The sequence below is a fragment of the Chlamydotis macqueenii genome, chromosome 4, assembly GCF_036417535.1.
Source record: "Chlamydotis macqueenii isolate bChlMac1 chromosome 4, bChlMac1.mat, whole genome shotgun sequence".
Taxonomy (NCBI): domain Eukaryota; kingdom Metazoa; phylum Chordata; class Aves; order Otidiformes; family Otididae; genus Chlamydotis; species Chlamydotis macqueenii.
In genome coordinates this window covers 58,652,778-58,673,467 of record NC_141559.1, presented here as the reverse complement: position 1 = coordinate 58,673,467, position 20,690 = coordinate 58,652,778, and the positions used below count along the sequence as shown (strand labels likewise).

The window sequence follows — 20,690 nt, the reverse complement described above, 5'->3', positions numbered from 1 at the left end:
TTTAAAGCTCTGAGCTTCAAGCCTTGGCACGAGATGTGAATATCATGCCCTGCAGCACGTCAAAGACATGTTGGAAGGCTAATGTCCAGATTTAACATCAAGTGATTCTAACAAATCAGTCCAATTCTGTACTTCAGCACTCGACCACCAGAGACCTGTCAAAACTGCAACAAAGATTTATTTCCTCCATTCTTCTATTGACACTATTCTGACATTAACACCCAAGACAAACTCTTTGGAAAAGCAGTATCTAAGTTGGCTCTAATGCACAATTTTAATTCACATCTTCACATCTATGACTAGTCTGCAATAGAGAGTAAACATGCTTTACTGCTTTCCTAGGATTTAGCCTCAGGGTTAGGGAAAACCCCACAAAGTCAAGTTCTGAATACAAGACCTCACCATGCAGTTCCTCATGTCTGATGACAAAGCCACCTGTAGGAAGTCCCTTTCCTGCCACAGGTGTAAGCTCTACTTGCATCAGCCCATGCCACTATGTGTGGAGTTGGATGCCTGAAACACTCAAGGCTTTTAAGGAGGTCTTTAAAGGAACAGAAAGAATGGTACAGAATTAAGAGCTTCTTAAGCTGGTTTTGATGCCAAGAAAAGCCACATGAGATCATGTTCTTCTGCTACAGCAGAAAGAAGAGAGAACACAGAAGTTAACCTACCACAGCTTCACCTCAGCAGCCTGAGGGATCAACAGAAAGCACGCAAGGACCGGCAGCAGCCTTCTGGGGTCGGGGTGCTACTCCACACAGCTCTCCAGAGAAGGTCATGTCAGCTCATTTCATACAGCCTGCACTGCAAAACCACTGTGGTGTGATGGCTGCCATCTGCACTAGCATGAGACACGTCTGCTTACGCAATGGAAGGTGCAGGTGATAAATTTTAGGAGTTGCCTTTGCACTTTTAAAGATGACAACTTTCAGTAAGAGATAATGTAATAAAATCCAATAGGATATAATTCAGAAGAAAAAGCAATGTGAATAATATAGAAAAAAGCATATAAATAATCTGGACTCGAGATGTTAGTTGCAGTTGTAAGTAATTAAAGCAATAGTGCACACTGACATTTTAGGATCAGCTTAAGTAGTTTGTTAATTTGAAGGTATCTAGCACTAAAAACTTGGAATGGGAGCAAAGAGGAATAGCAGCTAAACTTTTGAACCCTATAATAAATGAAGTTGGAGACCTTGAACACAAAACACAGCACAAAACAGCACACTGCAGTAGACCGCAAGACACTTTTTGAAGTTCTAGAAAACACCTTTACAGTTTAAACACAAATCAATATACTTACCATTCGGGTACACACACACAGGAGAGCTGGCATCGATTAGAATATGTCAGCATCCTTTATAAACACTATTTCAAAATTTATAAACTTAGCAGCCTTCAAAAGTAATAAAGCGACAAATAAATTAGAGCAATTGCATACATACATGAGCTGCTTGGCCGATAGTGAGCCCCTGGGTACCGCCTGCCCATAGTGCCAGTCAGCACATTACCGCACGCTGTCAGCTGCTTTCAAAGTACAGATCGAAATGCTTAACTGAGGGAGAAGGAAAAAAAAAAAGAAATTAAGATTTAGTACAACAGCTGTATCTTTTTCATTAAAATGCTAATGACTCCTACAAATTTCAGGATAACTACATCTATAAATTATTCATAGTCATGTTGTCAGAGGAGATGAACTGTTGTGCTATATACGCAGCACAAATTTATTAGTAGTGGTTGGCCTCCATTAATAAGCTTACATAAATTAAGGCACAAAGAAGTCTCAGGTCATACAGTAGCTTCTTTTGGCCCAATGATACAGACAGAACAACAAACATTGCAAGAAAGAGTTTGCTTTTGGCTTTAAACACAGTTAGTCAGGAAGTGACATTTAATAACAATGTTGTCTTAAATTTTGTGAAGCAATCACTAAGCAACAAGTTTACAAACAGTTTGCTAGAGAAGCAAAACTTATCGATGCTATATAACATTAATCGCTTTGAATCTGTCCCTAAAAACCAAAATGTCTTTACAGGAATGCAGGCTATTTACCAGCGTATCAGTTTTCTTGAAGTATCAAAAAAATCCAAGCAAACAAGAAATGCATCGCACATCTCACTGTCAGTTTGGAATAACAAATCACAAATCCAAAATCTTAACTGAAATGCTACTGAACCTGTCAAATAACTAGTGTAAAATCTTTTAATCTAAAAACAAGTCCCACTGTTCCTTTCTTCGGTGTAAGATTTTGCACTAAAACACAGCTTTCAGCTGATTTTCAGCTTTATCTTTTTCTTGGTCTATCTGAATAGCCTTCGTGTTCCCAGATGTCTTCCAATACACACTGCATGTCAACCACACAGTTTTTAAAGACACATTTCCTTTTATTTCATTCTGTGCCTTGCTGGAAGGGCCAAAAAAGCAAGGAATTCTGGGGAGTGTTTTTCCTAATTCATTATGGATTTTTACTGTCTCAGGCTGCAGCTACAAGCACAAGCTTGTTCTATCCAGGAAAGAGAGAGAAATGTCAGGACAGATGACATAGCACTGCATGGAAACCGGGAGATTTCCACAAATCTTCAGATACGTCAGTTCCCTGGTTGAGCAGAATGCCAGCTAACTCCTGAAATAGATAAGCCTTACCTATATTGATATCCATGCAATTCTCTGTTGAGTTGGTCTGGGAGCCAAGATAGCTGAAAACTCCATATAAAGATGTATTTTCAGCCAGATTGGGCTCCTGAACTGCCTCACGGTGGTTGCACTGGTATCAGTAACTAGCAACGGCAAGTGGAAAGAATAGGACCATGGCCTGCCTTTTAGCATGGCACAGTCTTTTAAGCTTGTGCTTAAAATGACTTAAAATGCAATCACATAACATTGCTACAGCCTCTGTGGATTATTTCTGAAATACAGACATCTACATGGCTGCATATCTGACAGTACCAAAAACAGGTAAAGATCTCCATTATTTCCTAAATCAGTGCTGGCAGAGCGTGTCCTGTTCAGCTCTGCTCAACAGAGAAGGTTCAGTGAATCAATGAGACTGTACTCTCTTGCAACAAAAAGGAGAATTCTGGCTGCCAAGATGAAAAGTGAGTGGTAAACAGCAAAATTAACATTTGATAAAAAAACACTGCATTTTTTTTGCAGGACAATAGGGAACAACTCCTGGCCATGGCCCGAACACACCTTTTCAAACTTCTGTGGTGGCCTACTAATGCAATGCATCATAAGGCAAGGAAAATGTTGCAGATGGCTGCTTCCCCTTTCCTGATCTATATGAATTAAAAAAAAAAAATAGTAGAAAAAATTAAGTCTCCCTCACTTCAAATTCATTAACATTCTTATTCCCCTCAAACACCTATGCACAAAGTTCATAATTCATAGCAGAATATAACAGAACAGTCCTTAGCTGTGCAAGCATTAAAAAAAAAAAAAAATTGTAACCAGCTGACAGTATTTACAATTCTTTTCCCAGCTTGTGAAAGAATTTGATCAGTATGTATGAGCTGCAAGATAACTCATTTTTCATAAACGCATTCTTCTATTTCTAGATGGTGTACACTGTTCTTATGGCATAACACTCCCTAATTATATGAAATGTCTACACTTGAGATATGCTATTCCTTCCCTTCCTAACAGCACAGCATTAGAGGGGGCCTTCTGCACCACACCATAATAAAACACCTAACAGACTCTCAAACAGTTGTATTAAACTAGAATACAGCTTTCCTAAAGAAGTATGTCCACCCTGGGAATAAACAACCCTTAGGAAAAGACAGGCAGGGACCCAAAGGTACAACCATGTTAAATACCACATTTTAAAACCCGAGAAATCTCAGTGGAAAAGACAACACAAAGATATATTCTCATTACAGCAAAGGTTTCATCAGTTACTCTGTAAAATGAGAATCTGGATTAAAGGTAACTATCAGAAGCCAATTTAGAAGCAAGTGCCGCACAATAAGTGAAGTTAAACTACCCTGCAAAACAATGGTGATACTAGATTGTATGTACCAGCAGGGACATACTCAGATCAAGACAAATGAAGATGCCACTTGGGTTTGTTTGTTTTCTTTTTTTTTTTTTTTTAAGAACTCAGGACATTCCCACAGAAATGTCAGTGACCTTGTTCGTATCCAAATGCCATACCTAAAGCTTCTGAAAACTAGCACTTACTACTCTCATGGATGTATACGGAAAATAAACAAAATAGAAGGAGGTCTCAAATATTCCTTTCAAGAGATCCAAGTACAATGTACATACAGGTTTGGGTTTTGTTTTGTTTTTAAATGTATGCAACTTAAGAAAGCCACAACTGCACATGAATCCGAGTTAAACCTGAACATACCTAATATGTCAGACCAGGTCTTCTTAGTATTAGCTTTTAACCTTACTCACATTTGTTTTGTAACAAATGTGTTTTGTAACAGCTTTCTGCGGTTTTTGACTATTATTCTACTGCAAAATTGCTTTAAAGATGTTTTATAGTGATTTTACATCTTTATAGTTAAATTAATTATATATACACAAACACAGATATAGCCTTATGGTTTCCCTTTAAGAAATATATGTCCTTTCTTGATGATCTTCCCTAATTTGTTTCAGGTGACCAGGCCCACACCGCAAGCAGTTAAAGACAACCACAGAAACCAGAACCTGAGCAGTATCACTGCATACCTGCCACGCAGGGAAGCACCTGAAAGCACTCTCCACATCACCTCATGCCAAGTCTTCTCTAGGAGCTGTAGTGACAGAGCTACAAGCTACTCAAGATCACACATAACGAGGGCATAAATCATCCTGCAGAGAGGCCTGTCGTAACTTCCAGCTGAGGCTGTCATCTTCCTAAGCTATTTTCTTTACAGAGCTTCTTTTGTTGCAGGTCTTAGTTTTTATAACTGCTACATATAAGTTTCATTTTACTTGTACTAATCTTTTGACACTAGTAAAAAAAAAAAAAAACAAAACCTCAATTCTGGTGCCTTTTTTAATTTTTTTTTTAAATGAGAGTCAAACCAAGAGTTATGTTGATACAGCAGGCACATAAGATCATGTCTGCTTGAATTAATTCCATTATCTTTTGTTTGAAGACAAACAACTCATAGGCCAGCCTCCAATCTTCTAATGGACATTAAACCTTTTCTGGGTTTCATCCACATTTATTTGTTCATGTGTGCTACTGCTTAAGAGGGTATTAAATGGCCAGCTGACTCCTTGACCTTCCCTGGTTCTCTACAAGTAACGTTTTGCTATAAATATGTGTGCATTCAGACACAAATATAAGTGTATACATACTGCCTGCTATAACCTCATACAATGCATTGCCAGCAGACCTATCCTCACACACCCAAGAAAAAGGATATGAAAAAGAGAGATGACTGCAAATTACCTACAGAAATCATCCAAGTGTGACTGACTACATCATTCAGTGCTCACAAAGAACAGCTATACACAGTGCAGAGAAAAAAAAAAGGCTACTGCATGAAGTTTCTCAAGGGACACCTACTCAAGAAATACATTCCAGTACTCCCTGGGTGAGATTCTGACAAACAACACAATCTCACCTTTAAAGTGCTGCTTTGAATACCAGGAAACAGCCCTGCTAGGGAATGGATAAAAGGAATGCCTTAATTGTTTTAAAAACACACCAGGGCCACAGGTCCTATGCCAATGGGTCCCTTATAGCAAAGGGTTCGGACACTGAAAGAGGTAGATTTTAAAAACAAAATTTAAAAAAACAACAACAACAAAAAAACCCCACCCAAACAAACAAACAAAAAAATAAAACCACCAGTCTGTAAGGGTAGTGGATGGCTCATTTTGACATAAGAAAGCGTACTTGTATATACATATAAATTTTATATACGTATGTACATATTTGCATATATAATGCAAATATGCTTCCCATAGTCAACAAACTTCTCACTTTGTCTATATTCAAAGCAGCTGCTTGGAGCATCACCTGTAGGACAACATTAGCAAAACACAATCTAAACAATGGAGCCAGGCCATTAGGAAATTGTGCTGCCGATTTCTGGAGGCACATACAAAGACAGCGCATTCATTTTCTGTGCTGGGAACAGCTATCAGACACAGATCTCTCAAGCCAAACTGCCTACTAGAGAAAGTATAATGTTGTCTACTAGCCAAATATCTTCCATCACCGTGCATGTGACCTGACCTTTTCTGAGCTCATTAATGATTCATATCCATTATTCTTTATTTAATAACTACCACCTTTTTTAAAAAAGGTATTTTCATTTCAGGGATTTCCCCCCCCCCTCCCCCAAAGTATTCTCTTACCCAAGAGACCTATCCACCTTTCCAGTTTTAACTGAGATCGCTCGCATCCAGGAGGTTACACTTTTCCACCAGCCAGCTTTGCCAAGAGGCAGGAAGCTGCCCTGCTTACCGAAGGACTTGCTCCCCTCATCCCTGCTCATTGGTACAGGACAAAGCCCTTCTGGGAGCCAGAAAGACAAACACAACCCCACAGCTGAGAGGATGTCCTGCCTGCACTCCAGTCCTGCTGCACTCGCCATGGACCTGTATAGCACTCAGTACAATCCAGATACCAGACCTGCTCACAGACCTGGAAAGTCCTGTCCTGCCCAAAAAGCCTGGCAACTCCACCATTTCTCCTTCCAAGAAATTCACAGTACTCAAATCTTTGTTTCTTGCAATAATTTTTGCTTGCAATTCTCTGTGTCGTAAACTTTTTGGCTGCCTTTGTGCTTCTAACTTCCCCCCTAACCTATCCCGATGCTTTCCCTCTTCTCAATTTTTTAGAAGTCCTTCATGAGGGTTTTTCTTATTCTTGGTCATCTTTTCCAGGTACTGTGCCACCTGCCCACTTAGTTGAGGTTCCCATATGCCATGTGAAGATGGATGTTATGATTTCACACACTGTTCTGAGGGATATCATCAGTGTCAGTCACTTGGATGTAACTCCTACGGTGTCCCTAATTCATATTTGAGGCTTTGTCACAGACTCAACTCAACAAAAATGTGTTTTTCTGAAATTTCGCGTCTCAGTAGTTTTGCAGCCAGATCATGTACAGCAAGCTGAATTCAAGTCATTCATGGTCCCCTGACCCTAGTCCTCTGCACAGATGATACAGACTTTCTCAATACACCTGCTTTTTATATTTATTTATTTATTCTACATTAAGTTCTCTTAATGCAGATTTTGTTCAACAAACTGTAAAAGAAAGCACCAGGACAATTTATGTGCAACTATACAGTCCATATATATTTTAATACAAATGAAAACTCTGTGTATAATATTGGCAGATTGTTATAAACTAAGGCAACTTCATTTGCTCTGGTACAACTATCTGAACTGATATCAGCTAGCGATTTCTATTTTACTTGCTCTTTGGGGGCTATATGTTAAGTTAGAAGTAAAGTTGCATAAAGGGGGAGGAAAAAAAAAAAAAAAAGTTCAGGGTTAAGGCTGAAAGACTATTGCCGTGCTTCGAGCCGCTGGGGTTGCAGCAAGGTCGAGCTGCGTGCCAGAGGGAAGCCTGGCAAGCCACGGAGCTGTGCTGGAGTGCAAAGATGTTACACGATCAAAGCAATCACTGCCCAGTAACGCAGATCTTCCCATAAAGCCAAAACCAAGAGGGTGACATTTTGGTTTGCAGTAATGCATTTTGGATCTCATTTACACCAAGATCAGCAAAAAGCATTCTTCAAAGCCGATTGTCAGGTAACAGCAGTAATTCTAAAGAAGGTGCTTATTTCTTATGAAGTTAAAGATGCCACTGTGCTTTCGTTTTCTGTGGGAAGCTTTTAAAGCACAGCTAGGTTTTCTGTTACAGCATTTCATCACTACTTTCCACTTTTCCTCCTCTGTATCTTGTAGGAATGAAAACAATGTTGCTGCTGTCCTTCCAAGAACGGATGCAAAACTTGGAAGCTAAAACAAAACAGAACCAGAAACTCCAGAAAAATGTCATAATTCCTGTGCTGCACAGCTCTCAATCAACTACTGGGATGGGCTACAGCTTCTTTCTCCAAAATGATGTATCTGCTAAACCAAAAACGTTCATCAACTGTTCAGATAGCAAAACAAAAATAAAGCCACCGCCTTCTTCATCTTGCTGGTATCCTCCATTAAATACTGAAATGAAATTTTAAAGAATTACTTCATTTTATTATTCAAGACAAAAATTCCCAGCTTACCCATCTTGCCTATTTGCATTTAAATGATCTAAACTGCAGTCCCTGTGTTTGACCACAGGAGCAGTGAGCACAGCAGAACCCACCTACTGCCAGAAGACCACGATTTCAAGCCAAGGCTGTTTCTAACTCCCATGGTTACTAGAAAGCCCTCAGAAGACAAGCTGAGCATAAGATAAAGCTCAACTCAGCTGGTTTCCAGGGTGCAAGGACAGGAGAATTGTAAAGCAATACAAAACCACCTGCACTGGTATTTCTTCAAACAGTTCCTTCTGGAACAGTTGTTCCACCACCAGCAGATACCTTCTGTGACTTTCCTCATCACTGTCCCAAACAACCTCCACTCTTTCTATCTTGAAAGGAAAATACCAAAACAAAATCACAACAATTCTGTTCATATCTTATTACTCATTCCTCCTGCCATCAGTTTCCTATTTTTATTTAATCCAGGCACATTATATCCCCAGTCTGCAATGCAACAGTCACAGCCTTAGCTGCTGCTGCTCCTTGGCGATCTGGTGGCAGCAAATGCAGTAACAAATGTAGTGAGGGTTGTATTTTGAAACTTCAAGGTAGAGATTCTTCTAAAAAAGTTAACCTTATCACTTTTTAATATATACAAAAATATTTCTAAAATAAATGTATAATATGTATATTTTATAAAAATATATTAAGCTTTATATATATTTTTCTGTGTGTGTGTGTGTAATTGCTTCCTGATCACTGGGCAAACAGCTAAAATACAATTTACAATTCACAGCAGAGGAACGATGCTGAAGTAAAATGTTACTTTAACAAAATGTTATTTTACCTGTGGCAATGAAAGGCTGTAAGACACTAACACAGGCTTCCTCCATGCTTGATTTTGATCTCAGACACAGTATACAATCTTCAGCAGCTCAGACAAGCCCAAGCATCCTTGAGTATTTTTCAGGGACTGTAAACCCAGGAAGACTTAGGGAACACACAATTATCAAAGCTATTGTTCAGGAGCTTTGATGCACTGAGGGAAGCATGAAATGTTTACCTCAGCAGAGCTAACAAGAGGGAACAAAAAGAAAGCTCCAAATAAATGGTTCAGTGGGAGCAAACTAGGAACTTCTCTTTTTTGACACAAGAAGAGGAGAAGGGAAAATACAAATTAACCAAAAACAGTAGAAAATATTGGATGGTAAAAGGAAATTGCAACAAATATTATAATTAATGATAGTGTCACAAAAAGCGTTAGTGAAATCTGCTGGTGACACAAAATTTGGATGCTCTGCTGCAAGGAGAAAGATGAAAACACCAAAAGGAAAACTAGATGCTGAGAAGGAGCATAGTAGAAATGTAATGAAGTAAAGTCACACAGAGCACAAGGTCATTCATTCAGGGAATGACTAAGAAATTCTGCTGTCAGTGTTGGGCTGGAATGCAAATGTTTAGAAGTGACGGAGAAAAGAGACCCAGCTATGACCATCAGGGCACTGACCTCCTCTGAGCTTCCAGTGCAATGCATACACAGGGAAGGCGAAGGCGAACACATTCTCTGGTTACAGCCTGTGCTGCAGAGCTAGGAAAACACTGACACCATCATGCGAGAAAATGCCCAGACCTCATCTGAAACAACCCGGTAGCATCTGGTCCCTCACGCACCAGGGATTAATGGAAAACACAGGAAATTGGAAGATAATCAAGATACCAGATTTCTGTCTTGTACAAGGAAATTAAGGGTTTGGCTTAGAGCAAAATGAAGGCTAAAAGAAACAACAAAAACTTTAAAGTGTAATGTTGGCACAAGAAACAAGTGCAGGTAAAGCAGTCTTTGCTAAATTTAGGCTGGAAATATCTAACATCAGAGAAGGGTGGTCCAAGAACAGCCTTCCAAAAGGGTATAAAATCATCTAACAGAAGCACCTTAAAAGTTATGAATCATGTAATATGATGAGATTAATCATCTGAATGGGAGATACTCTGCTCTGATTTATTTTTTTTTTTTTAATTAGAAGAGCACTGACAAATTTTCTGTGTAATTTACCAAGAGGTTAATGAGAATATAAGCAACCAGCTCTGGACAAAAATCCAGCAGGGTTGTAAAACTGCATGGTTAGTGAATAACAAGAATATACAGAATATAAGGTGGGGGTTTTTAAAAAAAAAAAAAAAAAAACCAACAACAAAGTAAATAAACCAGTAAAAAACCCCAAGAAACATTTAGAATTTGGGGTATCAAGCTTCACAGGATAAGATGGCTTTGTGAACAGATTTTTCACTTTGCCTTATGGGCAATTTCTTGGCTTTCTTACTTCTCTGAAGCAGCTGAAACCAGGAGTAACTGAAAGCAGATGAACTATTTCTGATGCATGATTCAGGATTTTGATTTCTACACCTTTTTTTTTTCTCCCCCTTAAATAGCCCCTTTTTCTAGGTGCCGTTACCCAGCACATGCCTGAATGTCTCAACTTGCCGTAAACTGGACAACAGCTACAGCTCTAGCAACAAAAGCAGGACATTTCTTTTGCTGCTGAACTGAAGGAAGAACTAGAGTCTTAGTAGGATGCAAGCAACTCATTTATAGTTTTGACAAGAAAAACAGTTCAGCCCTCTGGGGTTGTTTTGTTGTTGTTTTGGTTTGGTTTTTTTAACCCACAGGGATGCGAAGGAAAAATAAATTGAAAGTCATGAGGAACTCATACGGACAACAATGCTGTAATAGCTAAACGAAGTACACAAACCTCTCTCTCCTTTGTTTCCAGTTTTGAGAGGTTTTACATCAGTCATTCAACACAGAGAACTCTCATACTGCACCTCTATCGACCATTTCACCAGCCATAACAAACCCCTCAGCATTTCAGTAAATAAAGAAATGTTGGAAAGAGTAATTTCTGCAGCATCATAGGAAAACAATATTACTTTAAGAACAGTTAACGAAATAAGGAAATAAAATCCAGGGGTTTTTTAAGTCTTTCTAGAAGGAAGCTACACAAACCACCTCTACAGCTGTATAACAAAACCTCATGATTAATGTATCAGTGCTGTACTGGAATACTTCTGAAAAAGTTAACAAAGTAGTAATTACACTGAAAATCATATTGGAATTTTGGTCAAAGTACTTGTTTAGCCTCACCCTCCCTCAAATATAACGGCTACAAGAGACAGCCAAATCCAATAAAGTAGGATTCGCGGTTTAATTTAACTAAAAGAGTATTTGAAACTCATGTCTAGCATACAGAGACAAAACTTTAGTCAGCCTTCTTGGGTGTTGAATGATGTACGGACATGATCCACCCTGCATTTGAATGCAGTTTTATACTGGTGTCAGTCACCAAAACTACTTGCACGAAAGACAGAAGAGTAGTTGTGAGACAGGCTCTCATTGAGGGCTCTTCAATTCTTTCTTCAAAGCTACTGACAACATGCATTTAGAACAATATAAGCATAAGCCTGGCTACCTCCTTCCCTCTCCATTCGCAACCAATATTTTAGATATTTTACTGAGAAATGCTGCAACACAGCACAAATTTTTCCTAAGCTGACATGCCACGTGCCATGTTTTTTTCTGCAACAATGGGGTGGAAAGCATTCTCAGCATCCAAAAAGAAAAAAATATTAATTGAGTCACAAGTCAAGATATGGCTCATTATCTGCAGTTATCACATAAGAGTTCCACCTTTTTTGATGGAAGAACTTATTCTTAGGAAAAAAACCACATTTTTTTAAATAATTAAACATGTCAGAATAACCAGAATAGAGTTTCATGTTGTCAGTGATGCTTCCTAATCCTATCTGAGCCACGAATAATCACATTAAATATTGCAATATTCCATTAAAAAAGCAATTTTATTTAACATTTTCTACAATACAGTTGATTCCTACCTCATGGTATCATTTTCCATTTTCTTTTGACAAATAAGATGAGTCTAGGGACAATAGACTACCAACCCAAGACAAACAACCAGCTAAGATTCAATTATTTCTCCTCAGCTCTGTCCTCTCCACAACACCTTCCCCCAAGGCAAGAGCTGCGTCCTTGGTTTGCAAGGACAATTGCTATCAACATAACAAGAAATTTATTTCTTTTTGAAAGTATGATATAGTAAGGTAGTAAAAAAGGCTGAAACATGTTCTGCACTACCCACTACTGTATCTTTTGCTGCTGTTAGCAGTGGCAAAAGGTGATGATGAATGACAACACTGGGAGCACAAGCACAGGCTATTCCATTCACCTGCTGCAATTTGAGAAGTTCCCCCAGGGTTTCCTTCACAACCCATTACTATTATTGGCCAAATCAGGCACCAGAGAATTAGCTTGATTTTGTGAATAACATCTTCCACAAACAAGCAGTTATTCTCTCCAGTCCTAAGTGACAATAACGTAGCAGGAACTTTCTGATAGCCCCTGCTGAGCCAAAGAAGAGGGTGTGCAGCACACTACTGGGGAACTACCATGGAGGCACTGCAATCATATTTGCCAAGCAATGAGTACTACAGATCATCTCACATTATTTTAGCTCCTTTACTGAGAGTGCCAAAAGAGGCTGAACTGAGCCTGAGTCAATTAGAATGGGACCCAATAAACTCGTCTTCTACAGGCTCCCTTTTGGGACACACTTGGACCTAAAGTTCAGGTTCAACCAGCCTCATTGCTTTGTAGACAACAGTTTTAAATGGCTCTTAGTAAGAAACTGTTTAACTAAAGAGGGGTCACCAATACAAGCACATGCTGAGGTGAGAGTAACCACGGATTTTCTACTAGCCTACGAAACAAATTGTTGATTCTGGTTCAACCCTTAACAGAGGTTACAGGTTGAACCAGAGAGGCATACACACTACAGAAATTACTGTCTCAGCAGAAATACTGGAACAGCTGTGAAAACTGAACTCTTGTTATTAGCAGCAGAGACCTCACTGGGGTGCGGATGTGGCCTGAAGGACATCCTGGGCTACTGCTGCATCTGCACAAGAGTTTGCTCTTGGCATGGATGAAGAACCGCCCATTGTACTCGAAGAGCAGGTTCAGGATCATCTGAGGAACCTAAAGGTGCACAAGTCCATGGGACCTGATGAGATGCATCTGCGGGTCCTCAGGGAACTGGCGGATGAAGTTGCCAAGCCACTGGCTATCGTATTTGAGAAGTCGTGGCGGTCCGGTGAGGTCCCCGATGACTGGAAGAGAGGGAACATAACCCCAATTTTTAAAAAGGGGAATAAGGAAGACCCGGGTAACTACAGGCCGGTCAGCCTCACCTCTGTGCCTGGCAAGGTTACGGAGCAGATTCTCCTGGAAACCATGCTAAGTCACATGGAGAGCAAGGAGGTGGTTGGTGACAGCCAACATGGCTTCATCAAGGGCAGATTGTGCCTGACCAATTTGGTGGCCTTCTATGATGGGGTGACAGCATCGGTGGACAAGGGACGAGCAACGGACATCATCTACCTGGACTTGTGCAAAGCTTTTGACACTGTCCCGCATGACATCCTTCTCTCTAAACTAGAGAGACATGGGTTTGAGGGACAGACCACTCGGTGGATAAGGAGTTGGCTGAATGGCCGCACTCAGAGAGTGGTGGTCAACGGCTCAATGTCCATGTGGAGACCGGTCACGAGTGGCATCCCTCAGGGGTCCGTGCTGGGCCCGGCCCTGTTCAACATCTTTGTCGGCGACATGGACAGCAGGATAGAGTGCACCCTCAGCAAGTTCGCCGATGACACCAAGTTGTGTGGTGCCGTCGACACGCTGGAAGGGAGGGATGCCATCCAGAGGGACCTTGACAGGCTGGAGAGGTGGGCCCGTGCCAACCTCATGAAGTTCAACCAGGCCAAATGCAAGGTCCTGCACCTGGGTCATGGCAATCCCAGGCACAAATACAGGCTGGGCGGAAAATGGATCGAGAGCAGTCCTGAGGAGAAGGACTTGGGAGTGCTGGTGGATGAGAAGCTTAACATGAGCAGGCAATGCGCCCTTGCGGCCCAGAAGGCCAACCGCATCCTGGGCTGCATCAAGAGGAGCGTGGCCAGCAGGTCGAGGAAGGTGATTCTCCCCCTCTACTCTGCCCTGGTGAGACCCCAGCTGGAGTACTGTGTCCAGTTCTGGAGCCCCCAACGCAAGAAGGACATGGACCAGTTGGAGAAGGTCCAGAGGAGGGCCACAAAGATGATAAAAGGGCTGGAGCACCTCTCTTATGAGGACAGGCTGAGAGAGTCGGGGCTGTTCAGCCTGGAGAAGAGGAGGCTCCAGGGAGACCTGATAGCGGTCTTCCAGTACCTCAAGGGGGCCTACAAGAAAGATGGGGAAAGGCTGTTTAGTAGGGCCTGTTGCAATAGGACGAGAGGTAATGGTTTTAAAATAGAGGGGGGTAGATTTAGATTGGAAATGAGGAAAAAAAATTTTACGATGCGAGTTACAGAACACTGGAACAGGTTGCCCAGAAAGGTGGTGGAGGCCCCATCCCTGGAAACGTTCAAGGCCAGGCTGGATGAGGCTCTGAGCAACCTGATCTAGTTGGAGATGTCCCTGCTCCTTGCAGGGGGGTTGGACTAGATGACCTTTGAAGGTCCCTTCCAACCCTAACCATTCTATGATTCTATGGAGTTCCACCTTTAAAATGTATTCTGTAGACATGTTAAACATGTAAGTGTTAATCCAGTGAAGTCTGGAAAAGAATCAGTGTACACTACAGCATCTGTGATCTCAGAGACAATGTGGTGAGTACCAGCTCCACTATGAGCATGACACTCATGCCTTTTCTGCAGGGCTTGCTAAAAGACTCTGAAAAGCAGTGATAGTTGCTCAGACATGAATCCACACCAACTCCGTTACCTCCAAACCCCACAGTTATGACAAAATGAGTAAGCTTTCCTTTTAATTTGAAAAGCTAGGATCTAGCAAGCTGTCTCTTCCCTGAGCAGCTGGGGTGAGGAGTTTCAACAGCATTAAACAATGACTGAAGTGCTAGTCCCCTCAGCTTGGCATCAAAGCATTCTGCCATGAGGAGCACATAATGCTGATTAAAGATTAGCACGGGTGGTCTCGCAAAGCTGCCTGCAAGACATCTAGCTAACGCCAGGCCAAGGGCTGCACCACGGCCTGGCAGAGTGCTTCCCGACAGTAAAACCGAGGCCAGCCAAGCATCACACAGTGATCAGTTCACCTAAAAATGCTCTGATTGACAGCCCCTTGGCAAACTAGACATGGCTGCAACGAGAAGCAAGATGAAGGTTCACCTATTAAGGTGAAGGTGCTCAACCAAATAGCTTCTTCAGTAGGGAAAAGACTGGAATCTTGTTTAAGGGAAACTACAAAACCTCCTTACTGATACATAAAATGACTCAGGACAGCAAGAGGAATTACAGGCTCTTCTAGTGAAATGGAGAGAGAACCAAGAGAAAAAAAGAAAAAAGAAAACCGACATGAGAATTACCTACTATATGATACAAATTAATAATTTGCATGCCAGCTCTCTGTTTTAGAATACTGTTCGGTTCCCATGTAAGAATTGAGGCTCTGTCAAGTAGATACACATACTAAAGAGAAACAACTTGTAAAGAAAAATTGCATCACTAGCCCAGCGTCCTGTGTGCTACAGTTACAAGACACTAGGGAAAGCCACAGCACAAATACAGCTAATCTGCAAGAACTGACAAACCAAGAACTGCTCTTGCTGGAGTACTAGGAGACCTGGAGCATCTTTGTTAACAAACATAATGATGAATCACCTAAATACTGCACAGAAACACATGTACCTCTGGTCTCTGTGCTGAGAGACATCTGAGACTTCAGTGTTTGAGATGTGCAACAAGAAAAGTGCAGAAGAGTCCCCCTGCCCCAGAGGATCCCCAGACACGGAGCAGGTTACTTACTCTCCCCAGCTCAATGGTGGAGAGCCTGCACCAGAGCACCAAGTCCTGGAGTCCTGGGCACCAGCAGCCCCTCAGGTCGCTGGAGAAATCAGGAAAGCTGCAATACAAAATCAAGTCACATATTAGAGTTTTATGAAGAGTCAAGGGGGTATTAATGAAAAGTACTGAGCTTGCAAAGAGGCAGGTTACCAGAAGAAACCAACACAGCCCCTCTCCCTGGCAGTGGAAGCCAGCAAGGCAGCGGGAGCCTGGGCATCAGACAAGCAGTACAAGGGACTGAATAACCCAAACAGCCACCTTCAGTTTAAATCCTTAAAACCCATCTGCATTGCACAACACACTTGCAGGAGAAGTAGAACAGAGGATCCGTATATTACAGTGCAGGGATCTTCTCAAACCCGGCAGGTGTCGCAAGCTGCTGCCAGAGTACGACAGCTCAGGCACGTGAGAGAAGCTGCAAAGCATGCTTTGAATTCTGTCTCTGCACTGCATTACAGACCTGCAGTTCTCCCCATGCACAAATACTGAATATCGCAAAGAAAATTAATTTAGATGATAGAAATGAGCCCTAAGCTAGAAAAAAAAGCAAAAAGTCCTCACTAAACAGCACATTCCTAACTTAATTTAGAAATTAAAGTAAAAAACCATCTTTTCAATTACGCTTGTGTTCAGTAGACATCAAGTATATAACTTATTTTTGCAAAGTCTATATGCTGTATCACAGTCAGTCCCCAACCGTTCTGCCCTCTGGTAAATAATTACATCAATGCTATGGGGTTTGGTACTGAAACATACATTGAGATTGTTGCCACACAGTGACAGAAGCGAGGTCATCTCGTCATCAAAAGATACCCTGTCAGTGGCAGCAGACCTGTCAGTCAAACCATGTTCTGGATTCAAGGTATTATTCAACTTTATATTTGTTATCCTATTTTGGGAAAAGAAATATGCATGACCAAATACACAAATCTCATCTGCTGTAGAGCTTTAAAAAATTGTTTTCTTTGTTAAAGCAAAAGCCAGGCTAAATCAAGTCAGATTATGTCCCATTTTAAAAAGAGATTTATTTTTTCCTGTCCTTGTTCTAACAAAAATCCAAGAACTAAAAATCCTAGAAATTATCTGTTCCGTCTCAGTACTTTAAGAGAGCTAAAAATGTTCTCATTACAAATTGTATTTGTCATTTGAAAACTTGAAAATGGACCCTTTTATAAGCCAGATTAAAAATAATTTTAATATCTAAAGCTTTTTGAAGAATTCAAGAAAATATACTCATTTTCATTTCAATAATGAAATTGCAGTTTTAAAAAACTTTTCAAGAGGACAAGAAGAAAATAGAACAATGCTCATTAACCTAATATTCTAGTCCAATTTATCAGGCACAGTTGAAGACTTTTATATCAGACATCAGTATCCAAGAGAGAAAAAAAAGAGGGAGAGAAAGAAAACGCACGTTGTGTTAACACCTTCATACCAGTAAAGCCAAGAAACTCGCTATTTCCTTCTGTTTGAGATTCACAGGTTTTATACAAACAAAACTTCCTGGGTGAGGTGCTGAAACCCCAAACTCCTCCAGAGACTGGGCATACATGCCAGCTTTTTTCCCCACATAATTTTAAGGGCTTTCTTCCTGAGATAAACAAACAGATGCATCCACCTGTGCCGGCAGGGGCATTTTTATAATTAAACCTCTTTGTCCGATATATGAAACCTAACTTGCTCTAGGCCAAGCCTAGTGTAACTGCAAGAGAAACAGCGGTTAATTCCATAAGAAATAGGCAACAGCTCAAAAAGCATTTCATGTCTGGAACAAGACAACTTTTTGATCCAAACTAAGACAGGGACAGCTGCTCGTTCTGAGATCAGAGAAAAGCCTGAAATACACAATACAGCTCTTGAAGGTAGGAATGACCAAGCCCTTCAACAAGACAGCAGCTAGGAAATTGCAAAGCAAAGTTTCAACAAGAGACATCTGACCTCAGATGCAAAGGGATATTACCAATGATGACATAAATTCCTGAAACTGTGCTACCGCACACCCAATATTCTGTATTTCCCATTTGAGAACCTCCTCCCCACCCTGTGTGTCGTTCCCTTTTCTCTATATCCTGCTGAACACATCCACCTCCCCACCCACATTTTTACAATGTTGCCTGCTTTGAAAATTGGCGGACTTGAAAACAGCAAGTCAAGGATTAAGATATGTATTTTTTTTTCTTGTTTATAAATCTTAATATTTCAAAGAAAAGCTCAGCCAGCCAACAGTGCAGCAAGGTCAGTCTCCCAGACCTATGCAAGCTAGAATAATTAATTTAGGACTTCACTGAAAACAGTAAATTGGAAGGCAGATAGCATGCAGACGCTAACACCCTTCTTCTTAGAAAATGAATTAGCAAATGTTTAACGCCCACAGATGACAAAATAGGAACATACTGTTACAATTAATGAAATAAACAACTGGCTGGCTGAGGTAATACTAGGTACAAGTTTAAAGAATTAAATAATCCCCATTTCCTTCTTTTGCAAAGACTGGGCGACAGCTACATATACATAAAATGGGATTAGATACTCCTGCGTACTTGGATTTCCATGGGACGTAGACCTGCGATCCAGTCCTCAGCTAGACTCAGGAACAAAGTGATCTCACGGGTGCCAGAATGCAACGTGATCTTGGGCACATGTCAGAATTTCAGTTAGAAATAATAAAACTGTACAGAAAACATCAGCCAGCAAAGAAGAAATTTGGGAGTTACCGCCCCTGCTGAGATGCTAGAACAAAACTTACTTTTGTAGATCTCTCAGAACAGAGAGACATCTACCTGAGAGAGATTCCCCACCGATTTGTAATGTCTAAACTCAGACCAAAGCTACTTTACTGAGGTTTAGCAGGAATTTACTGAGCTAGGAATCACTGCAGCTTTCCTGCTCCCTCTTCACTGCAGACTGCACCCGCGCCTGGTGGCTTCCTGCCAAGGGCTAAGAAGGTTAGCAGGTTGGACTGCTCTCCTTTCCAACCTCCTTGCTCCTGGTAAGGAACCTTAAAGTTTAGGTCAAAAGAGGCAGGTTTCCAGTTGCCAAATTTCAACTGGAGTCATTCGGTAACAAAACAGGTTTTATACTTCAGTAACTTTTTTGCTGAAGCACACACTGTATAAATGGTGTGTTCCTCAGCAACAGCATTGCATTTTCACTCTTGCCTTTAAATTACAAAAAAAAAAAACCTGCACCAGTGAGATTCTCAAGTAATTCTGTTGACTTAAATTGAGCTACTGTGATATAAATCCACTTAATCTAAAAACAAACACCAAAATATAAAACCATTCACCAGCTCTTCCCCCTTCCTTGCTGGGCAGTCGCTTCTTGGATGGCCTCAGCAGAGAGCAGCCAGCCTGGGCTTGGGGGTGGCATGTTTCTCCATGGTGAGCAACAGATAGCCTGCTACTTGTTCACCTCAAAACCTTGTTTGGTAGGAAAATAAACCCACCTATTTGCACCAAGGAATACAATTTCTAAGGACTACATCACCCTGGAGCACTCTTCCTTTATCTTCTTCTTTATATTGCTAACAGACTGCAAACCTGCCTGCGTTTGGCAGAAATATGGAAGGGTGTAAAATCACTAACATGCAAATTAGCAGAGGTCTAGTTGCTCTGGGGAAAATAACCATAGATTTCCCAATTTCTGTGCTTTTAGAATTGAAGTACAGCTATGAACTTAATGCATGAGGTTGAGGCTATTACATACTCATCATACAGAGATGACATACTCATCATATAGAGATGAGTGAACTGATAACTGTACCAAACTGGTGCCAGTTTTCATACTGCAGTTTTCTCCAGGTGCGCACAGACAGGCAGGCATACTGCAGTGACATTATCAGACTGGGGACTCTGCCTTAAATTATCTTTTAAATAGGAGTCACAGGATCTCACCTACCCCTCCATTAAAATTTCTACATCTTCCCCCTGCTTAAAAACAGAAGAAAGAGGACGACCAGTGTAATATCAATAATTAATAAGTACAACATGGTCATCTATTTTAGGGATAAATTTTTCTCTTTCCTTCTAGAAAGCACATTACCAGTTTCTAACTCCAGTCCATCAGATAGTTTCCCGGTGAGCCTCATGCAACCCACCCTGAGAACCCAGGCTGACAGGGTTTGTTTTCAACAGGAGGAGAAAAGGAAGAGCTGAGTGTTGTTCTGAGGTTTCTAACAGCCTTGGTTTGGAAATAGTTTAAAGGAAAAAAACAAAATCAAACAAACAAATTCCGGTTTTCTTAAAAAAAAAAATAAATCTGCCAGGTGTATTAACAAGTTGCACTTCAATCTGACAGCCATAGAGGACTCTCATAACATAATGACGGATAAAAAAAGACTCAAAGATGGGGTGGGGGAGAAGGCTGCTGTCACTGCCTCAAGAATTTCCTGACATTTTTAGCATCTGCCTTTCTTTGTCTGCACCTTAACTTCTTTGACAGAAGTTTTTGCCAAATCCAGAGAAAGAAGGATCTTGCACATTCATTCACTTAGGGCCCTAGAGGGCCAAAAGGAAAACAGCATCACTTAAATGGTATTTTACCTTCCCAAATTTTTGAAGCACAGTTTTTTGAAGGTCAGGAAGAAGTATTTCTTTCACAATTCGTGGCTAAAACACTGAAAT

At 40.9% G+C, this 20,690-nt stretch overlaps 1 protein-coding gene across 16 annotated transcripts in view; it reads right to left on the bottom strand.

The window, feature by feature from the left end:
- APBB2 (amyloid beta precursor protein binding family B member 2) overlaps nucleotides 1-20,690 on the bottom strand; it is a 193,921-nt gene that overhangs the window by 118,334 nt on the left and 54,897 nt on the right. For 12 of the 16 annotated variants that reach the window (XM_086746723.1, XM_086746729.1, XM_086746726.1 and 9 more), the window contains 2 exons: nucleotides 16,030-16,126; nucleotides 1,446-1,555 (listed from right to left, as the gene is read on the bottom strand). Coding sequence is in view for 10 of the 16 variants with exons in the window: in XM_086746715.1 (XP_086602841.1) it covers nucleotides 1,446-1,491 (46 nt within the window). In the remaining 6 variants the exon portion in view is untranslated. The remainder of the gene's footprint in view (nucleotides 1-1,445; nucleotides 1,556-16,029; nucleotides 16,127-20,690) is intronic. The other 4 variants (XM_086746724.1, XM_086746716.1, XM_086746719.1 and 1 more) reach the window with 1 other exon arrangement.